The sequence below is a fragment of the Lagenorhynchus albirostris genome, chromosome 6 (assembly GCF_949774975.1).
Source record: "Lagenorhynchus albirostris chromosome 6, mLagAlb1.1, whole genome shotgun sequence".
Classification (NCBI taxonomy): domain Eukaryota; kingdom Metazoa; phylum Chordata; class Mammalia; order Artiodactyla; family Delphinidae; genus Lagenorhynchus; species Lagenorhynchus albirostris.
The window spans coordinates 71083688-71092441 of NC_083100.1; the positions used below are offsets into that span (position 1 = coordinate 71083688).

At 40.7% G+C, this 8754-nt stretch overlaps 1 protein-coding gene across 11 annotated transcripts in view; it reads left to right on the top strand.

The window, feature by feature from the left end:
• The window catches only part of RBMS1 (RNA binding motif single stranded interacting protein 1), a 212328-nt gene extending 203574 nt beyond the window's left edge, over positions 1 to 8754 (top strand). For 7 of the 11 annotated variants that reach the window (XM_060152786.1, XM_060152789.1, XM_060152787.1 and 4 more), the window contains 4 exons: positions 2570 to 2680; positions 3621 to 3734; positions 5014 to 5098; positions 6129 to 8754. In XM_060152786.1, coding sequence (XP_060008769.1) covers positions 2570 to 2680; positions 3621 to 3734; positions 5014 to 5091 — 303 coding nt within the window. In that variant the 3' untranslated portion in view covers positions 5092 to 5098; positions 6129 to 8754. The remainder of the gene's footprint in view (positions 1 to 2569; positions 2681 to 3620; positions 3735 to 5013; positions 5099 to 6128) is intronic. The other 4 variants (XM_060152791.1, XM_060152792.1, XM_060152795.1 and 1 more) reach the window with 1 other exon arrangement.

Here is an 8754-nt window from a genome sequence, read left to right on the forward strand (position 1 = left end):
TCTGGGCTTTTGAGTCATTTCCATGATACCACACACTTTTTTTTTTGCGGTACGCGGGACTCTCACTGTTGTGGCCTCTCCTGTTGCGGAGCACAGGCTCCGGACGCACAGGCTCAGCGGCCATGGTTCACGGGCGCAGCCGCTCCACGGCATGGGGGATCCTCCCGGACCGGGGCATGAACCCGTGTCCCCTGCATCAGCAGGCGGACCCTCAACCACTGCGCCACCAGGGAAGCCCACCACACACTTTTTGATGATGCACATTAAAAATTTTAAAGGAAAAAATTTCTTAGGAAATATATTAATAACAAACTACTTCTGACATGAATCCATATCCTTTGTGGGAGGAGGGAGGGGTCAACTATTAGAGACAGAGGCAGGCATATCTCTGAGTTGAACAACTTTGAGACAGTAGTGGTGTGTGCAGAAGGCTCCTACCTTAGGATTCAGTCCTTCTCCCCACCCAGATTTAGACTGCCTGCAACCAGCATTAACGCACCTGCACACCAATCTTTGCCCTCAATTGTGTATCAATTTATCAGTAAATAACAGTGTATTTAAGGGATGAGTCAGGTACAGTGATACCAAAAACCTAACATTAATATTTGTAGAGTGTATCAGAATAATTGCATCCTCAGGTAATCGGGTGATAGCAAAAGTGAGAGGAATGCTATAATCCATAAGAATATTACAATTGGATAAATTAGAGAAAATGCAAAAATCCAGAAATAGAACTAATTGAGCTTCATACACAATTAATGTACCATTAATTAATCATTAAAAATGATGGGCTTCCCTGGTGGTGCAGTGGTTGAGAGTCCGCCTGCCGATGCAGGGGACACGGGTTCGTGCCCTGGTCCGGGAAGATCCCACATGCCGTGGAGCGGCTCGGCCCATGGGCCATGGCCACTGAGCCTGCGCGTCCAGAGCCTGCGTGTCCGGAGCCTGTGCTCCGCAACGGGAGAGGCCACAACAGTGAGAGGCCCGCGTACGGCAAAAAAAAAAATAAATAAAAAATAAAAAAAAATAAAGATGATAATGACAGTAAGGCAGTAAGGTAAATATTTGTAATGGAATGTTAAGTTAAAAAGCAAAACCCAGGGGCTTCCCTGGTGGCACAGTGGTTAAGAATCCACCTGCCAACGCAGGGGACATGGGTTCGAGCCCTGGTCCAGGAAGATCCCACATACCGCCGAGCAACTAAGCCCGTGAGCCACAACTGCTGAGCCCGTATGCCACAACTACTGAAGCCCATGCGCCTAGAGCCTGTGCTCCGCAGCAAGAGAAGCCACCACAGTGAGAAGCCCACACGCTGCAACAAAGAGTAGCCCCCGCTCGCCGCAACTAGAGGAAGTCCGAGTGCAGCAACAAAGACCCAACACAGCCAAAAATAAATTAATTAATTAATTTAAAAAGAAAAAAAAAAAAGAATCCACCTGCCAGTGCACGGGTTCAGGCCCTGGTCCAGGAAGATCCCACATGCCGCAGAGCAGCTAAGCCCAAGCGCCACAACTACTGAGCCTGTGCGCTAGAGCCTGCGAGCCACAACTACTGAGCCCGCGTGCCACAACCACTGAAGCCACGTGCCTAGAGCCCATGCTGTACAACAAGGGAAGCCACTGCAATGAGAAACCTGCGCACCACAACAGAAGAGTAGCCCCCGCTCGCCACAAGTAGAGAAAGCCCGTGTGCAGCAACGAAGACGCAACGAAGACCCAACGCAACCAGAAATTAATTAAATAATTAAATAACTAAATAAATAGAAGCAAAACCCAGGATGTGAAATAGTTCATGTGCCCTGGTTGCAACTCTGTAAAAACATGCAGAGGCCAGAATCTGGACAGTGCTACCCTGACCATGCTAACAGCTGTGTATTAGAGACAGGCTGGGTTATACGGGTGATTTTTTTCACCCCTCCTCTGTTTTTAACTATATTTAATTTTAGTTTTGATGACCAGAATTTTTTCAAATGAAATCAAAGATTCTAAAATTGGATTATTAACCATATCTGAATCTGCTTCCCTCCCCTGGCACCAAATTGCAGTTGAAAGTTCTGAGAAACACTGAGTGAATGAAGAATGTGATCTTGATACCAGCAGCCTGAACCTTGAATCAAATGACTATTTTTTTTAACATTTTTGAACAAAACACTGTATTTATAATATTCAATATAGTATATTGTTTTGTGGCTGCATGAAACATCAACTGTCATTTACTTTAAAAAAAAAAAATTAAGCATTTTGTAACCTTGGTCAGCCAAAAGTAGTTTGCGTTTCCTGTCACACCCCATAGTTCTCCTGTGGACTAGCTTGCTTTACAGTTAAGTGAAAGTAAAGGGAGAGGTATTTAATAGAAGGATTTCTGTGAAGTGGGTGCTCTTTTAAAAAGTCTCAGGAAACACAATCTAGACCATTTATAAGAAATCATGACACCATTTGCAAGTTTGAGGGGAGGTTATTTTAGCTTCATGTTCCTCAGTAAACTAAGGCATTTCCTTTGCAAAAGGTTGTTCCAGAATCTGCACTCCCTCCCTAAGTTTGTCTCACTTCCTCTGTCTCCGACTCCCCAGGGTGCCGTGTTAACTCCCTCAATGGAGCACACCATGTCACTACAGCCCGCATCTATGATCAGCCCTCTGGCCCAGCAGATGAGTCACCTGTCACTAGGCAGCACCGGAACAGTAGGTGGCAAATTAATATCATGTGTCTCAGCAAACAGAGGAGGGTAAATTAATGCAGCCTGTGTCTTCCTTATCAATTATAGACTCTGTAATGTCAGAGATTATGTCTGATCCCCTCTCTCCTCCCACATTGCCTTTCACATAGTAAGTACTCAGATATTTCTTGATTAATTGATGAACTAAAAGTCTGTCCTCTGGGTATCTGTCTATCTCTCCTTTATCAGAATATAGTATCCATACAAGACCACTTCTAGCCCTAATGACTAATGTCGTTCATTCACACTGGCAGACCTGGTCTCATGAAGCAAAAGATGAAGGTGATTCATGGTAGTCAAGGCAGGGAATTTTTACTCACTTATTTCTTCTTGTATGGATTTTGGGGGCACTGAATCACAATCTTAGTATTGACTTATTTCCTCAAATCCAGGGACTCAGTTGGGAATTGGGGTTGAACTAATCCCAGATTCACTTCCAGGGTTGATATGTGTAGTGTTTAGATGGTCAGATGGCCAAAGGCTTTTAACTGAGACCATATCTATGGTAGCTTAAAAGAACAAAGGGTAGTATTTTCCTGGCTTACATTCCCAGCCAGCAGAAGCAGCTTGTAAAGGCTAAGCCAGGGCCACACACATCCAGTGAGAAACCTCTCCTGCCTTCAGAGAAGGATGGCTGTCGGCATCAGGAAAGCAAGGGTCCATTTCCCATTTTTCAGTGACCTGCTAAAGATGTAATAAGTCATTTACTTCTTGGGGCTCCACCTATGGAAACAATTCTAGATACTGGTTCAAGGGGCTGCTGGAAACTCATGAGGTCCTTTGAGGGAGAGACCTTCTTGAATAAAATAGCACGTTAGTGATGCTGAATTACCGAGGACGAGAAACTGTAGTGAACATCACCCATGGCTCGTCGTTGGCCATGCTGACTGTATTCTTCTTTCCAGTACATGCCTGCCACGTCAGCTGTGCAGGGGGCCTACCTGCCACAGTATACCCACGTGCAGACGCCGGCGGTTCCTGTGGAGGTTGGTATAGACTGTCCAGTGGCCGTTCTGGCAGTGAGTAATTTCAGAAATGGGTTAAATAGAACTCAAAGAAGAATCAATCGAAAGACAAACATTTGCATAAAGAATCGAGTTGAGAGGGAGTCTATGCTTAGAGTTGTTTTCAACTATGAAATATTCTCTGCATACAAGTTAGTAAACAGCATCCAAGCCACACCCCCAAGACTCCCAGAAATACTGATATTTTCTAGGCTTGTAGCACATTTCATACCCCTTCAAGGCTCTATCTTGTCTCCTGTAAAATGACGCTTACAGGCAAATTAAAACACAGGTTCTTGATAAAGCTGGAATTTGCAATACTAGTACCAAAGATTGTATCAGTAATAATAATTACAAAAATTAACTTATCACTAAGATACTTGAAAAAAAATGTTTCAGAACTGTAACAGGGATGAGGAACACACCATACCTGTTTTTATAGAGACTTAGTAGAACTAAATAACTCTTAGTTCTTGTTACGGAAGATACTGTTATGGTATTGATATGGAAGAAGTCTGACATTTGAATTCAAGTTGGGCAGAAAGCATAGTGTTTTCCTGCAAAGTACCCTTGAAATTCCAAGGAAATTCATCAACCCAGTCGATCCCCCCCTGCTAGGCAGATCCCATAGGTTCCAATTCCAGAAACAACCCCAGGACTGTGGCTGGATTACAGGGGAGGTGGGATGTGTTTTGTTTGCTTCTAAATGATTGAAATTTGTGCAGTTATTGATAGCCACAGTTACCAGAACCCCTTATCTGCAATGCTGGAACAAACAAATCTGAAACGAAAAATTTTCCTTGTAACTACTTTAGCAAAACACCTGACCTGTGACAGAACCCAAGCTGAACTGATGTAAGACAAGATCTTTACCCCATTTACACTGCATATTCATACCTTTCAGCACAGACCTATTCATGTGTTTGATTATGAGGTACAGCCCTAGACCCCACTGGGTATAGTCTCTGATATACAGCATATGCATACCATGTTTCAGATTCTAAAATCTGAAAATACTGAATTCCAAGTCACATCTGGCCCCCAAAGGGTAAGAGATTTGTTTGGTAAATTGCAGCTTGATATGAAGAGGCAACTCATAAAAGTTAAAGGAGGTTCTTTGGGTCTATCAGACATTTTAACTTCTTAGGGAAATAATTAACTTTGAAGGCTCTATATGACGTTAAGAAAATCACTTTTAAGGAGTGCTTGTTTTTAAGATGTGGGACTCAGTCCAACCTGGGTAACAGTTTGGATTTCTTTGCTCACATGTCTCATCTGTTCTGCTTTGTTGTAGGAGGCGAGTGGTCAGCAGCAGGTGGCTGTAGAGACGTCTAATGACCATTCTCCATATACCTTTCAACCCAATAAGTAACTGTGAGGTATGAGAGAAAGGTCTCCATCACTATAGGGCTCAAGTCAAGAAAAGTCTATGATTCTTGTATCAAAATGAAATGGTACTTTAAACAACTCAGGTCTGGTCACACTGCTTCAGTCATGGCCAGGGAATCCAATGTTACTGGAATGTTAAAATCAGTGATTTGGGGCTTCCCTGGTGGCGCAGTGGTTGAGAGTCCGCCTGCCGATGCAGGGGACGCGGGTTCGTGCCCCGGTCCGGGAAGATCCCACATGCCGCGGAGCGGCTGGGCCCGTGAGCCATGGCCGCTGGGCCTGCGCGTCCGGAGCCTGTGCTCCGCAACAGGAGAGGCCACAACAGTGAGAGGCCCCGCGTACTGCCAAAAAAAAAAAAAAAAAAAAAAAAATCAGTGATTTTGTGGATTTGTAGATGAGTATTCTGTCCAAAAAGAACAGTGCCTTATACTGAAGTCAAATGTATATTTATACTCTCTTCCTCCCTACCCACCCCCTGCCAAAAGATTGGTAACATAATCAGACAATGCCAGGTACCAAATTTGTCTTACAATACATTTATATTTTTTTTATATTATATATATATATATATAATATGTAATATATATATATTGTTTTAATGCTCACAAACTAAAGGAAATATAAGATTTTGCTTAATCTAGCATTACAAGATTAGCAGTATCTTGACTATGAATCTAATACGACTATCCTTAGATTGAGAGATTGCTCTCCCAGCTCCCACTTGGACCACGGATCTCAAAACTAGTCACTCTGCCATGCAGATTGCAGTAAAACAGCTCTGTGGAACTTCCAACACCTGGGTTTCTGGATTGCTCTGGTGAAGTATGTTGCAGGTCCCAGATTTGAAAGGTGGACTCGGGGCAGAAAAAGTGACCTCAGTTCCAGAGTTTACATTTACTGGCCTACCACCAGCGATGAGCAGAGCCTTTCTCAAACACATATCTTTAAAACAAGAAAGAAATGACAAATCTCTGGTATATTACACCAAATGTACAAAAGCATTTTTTTTTTCTCTTCCAGATGTACAGAAGGGTGTGCTTAAATGAAGAAGGTTGTGAAGGCTGAACAATCATGGATTTTTCTGATCAATTGTGCTTTAGGAAATTATTGACAGTTTTGCACAGGTTCTTGAAAACGTTATTTATAATGAAATCAACTAAAACTATTTTTGCTATAAGTTCTATAAGGTGCATAAAACCCTTAAATTCATCTAGTAGCTGTTCCCCTGAACAGGTTTATTTTAGTAAAAAAAAAAAAAAAAAAAAGAAAAAGAAAAAAAAACCAACAAAATACAAAAAGATTTTTATCAAATGTTATGATGCAAAAAAAGAAAAAAGAAAAAAAAAAGAAAAAGAAAACTTCAATTCTCTGGGTATGCACAAAGACCATGAAGACTTACCCAAGTGCATGACCGGATTCTTGTGGTTTTGTTCATTTTGTGTTTTCGTTTGTGTTTTTTTCAGCTGTATGAAATGGGCTTTCTGATGTTTAAATAGTCCAACTTCACCCCTGGTGTTCTGTGCTTGCAGTGTGAGTGTTGCAGCCAGTGTCTCTTTTCTTAGCTTTCCGTTTTCCTTTCCACGTAGTGTGAAGTGTCTTATCCTTTTCTATGAATTCCAATTTGCCTTAACTCTTTTGATGCTGTAGCTGTTTCAGTAAAAGTTAGTTCAAACTAATGATGTAGAATGCTTTGACCAAATGGGCTGGTCTATTATGCCTTGTTAAACAGCAGCATAGGGCTTTTAAAAGGTAGTCAATAAAAGTTGCTGAAATTTTGGCTTTTTTAAATATGTAGTAGGTGTTTTTAATGATTTTTCACATAATGTGTAAGGTAGTGAAATGCAAGAAGGGAAAACTGTTTTGTGTGAAACACATTTTCTGACTGGGGAACTTTTAATAGGGTAAATTGTTTGTAAGGCTGTACGCCAAGAGTTTCCTCTGATAGTTTGACTGATTTAGGATATCTGCTGTATGATGCAATGTAAAGTCTTTTTTGCCTTTTTTCAGGAAAAAAAAAAAAACAACTAACTTGATGTTCTAGATTTAGTGTAGGTAGCGTAGGGGCAGGGGGTGGGGGGAGGGGAGGGAGTCACCGAATGTTTTGTCCTTCCTTTATACTAACGATAGTGCTTTAGAATGAGAATGACGCCTGAGATCTGGCAAACCGAAAAAAACCACAGATGTTGCTATTGCAACGAAATGGCAAAAGTTAAAAGTAAGGATTTATCTTCAAACATAAGCTGAGATATGAATAGAAGCGAAACAATTGGCTACTAGCTCTCTCTATCACGTAAATTTGAGAAACAAAAATTACTTGGCACTTTTAAAGGTAACTTCACCAAAGACCGAAGAGCCAGTAACCAGTAGCTCCAGCTTGTCTCAGCATCACACATCTTCTGTGCTCTTTATTTTTGCCGGACCAGTTTGCGGTTAGGAGAATGTGCCTTTTTTGTACCTTTGGATTTAGGTTTTATAATTTTAATTGACGTATGGACACACACAAACAAACAAAAAAGCATGAAGGAAGATTTGGATCCAAGCAGTGCCACACTTTACATCATCACTACAAGTGTTAAGTGTAAAGAAAAACCGATTTTGAAACTATGAAATTCCTGATTCATAAATACACAGTTATTTCTACTTTAGTACATATAAGATAATTCACTGTTATTAAAGCTCTTTTATTAAGACAATTGCATACGTTTGAAAAGCAATGGTAAATTAAGTTGTCTTCCAAAACTGTGTACTTGTCTGGTCAACTGTGTGTGATCAGTTATCTACCTCAGAGTCTATTTTCTTTTGTGCTGGGACAGGTTGCTGGCCCTCCCTGTTTCCACAGACCAAATCCTTCCTAGCTCAGGAGCTAGGCCTAAGCAGTTATTTCTTTCGAGTATTTTTTAGTTCTTAAAATTTATGCTTGTGTTTGATTATAGATGTCAGTGATATTTCATAGTTTCAAAAGTCCTTGCTGCTCTGAGAAGTGTAGATTCTAGTGAAAATTACATAGTCATAAGAGAAGTGTGTTTTTGTTTTTGTTTTTGTTTCCTTTTTTAAAGTTGTGGTATTATTGGTTCTATGCTCCCTGGAATATTACTGCTTTGTGAAAGTCCAGACTGAACGCAGCACCCTCTTTGTACCTAGTACATTGTAAACCTGGGTCTCTCACTACTTGATATTTTTGCATTAGTTAAGACAGAAATTTGATAACTCAGAGGGGAGGGGAAATCTGCTGCTAGAAGTGTCTGAACTAAGTGCCATACTCGTCTGGGTAAGATTTGGGAAACATAACCTCTGTACATAAAAAAAGAAAAAATACCAGTTAAACATCACATAGTAGACAGCCATTAAATTATAAAAAAAATTAATTTATGAAGAAAGACCTTTTGTACAGATTGAAAAAAAAAGATTTTCATAGAGATATCTATATGATCAAGAGAGTTAATTTTTTATTTTTGTTTTACTAGTGCCACAAACTTGCCAGTGGTAACTTATTTGTCCGGTTCAAGATAACTCTGTAGTTTTCTTTCCTAGGACTTGTTGTTAAACGCCAAAAAGACATTTTTGAACTGTACATTTGATCAGATTGTTAGCTTTTTCTGTTTTATTTCTTTTGAGAACCTTTGAATAAAAAACATCTGAAATTTTA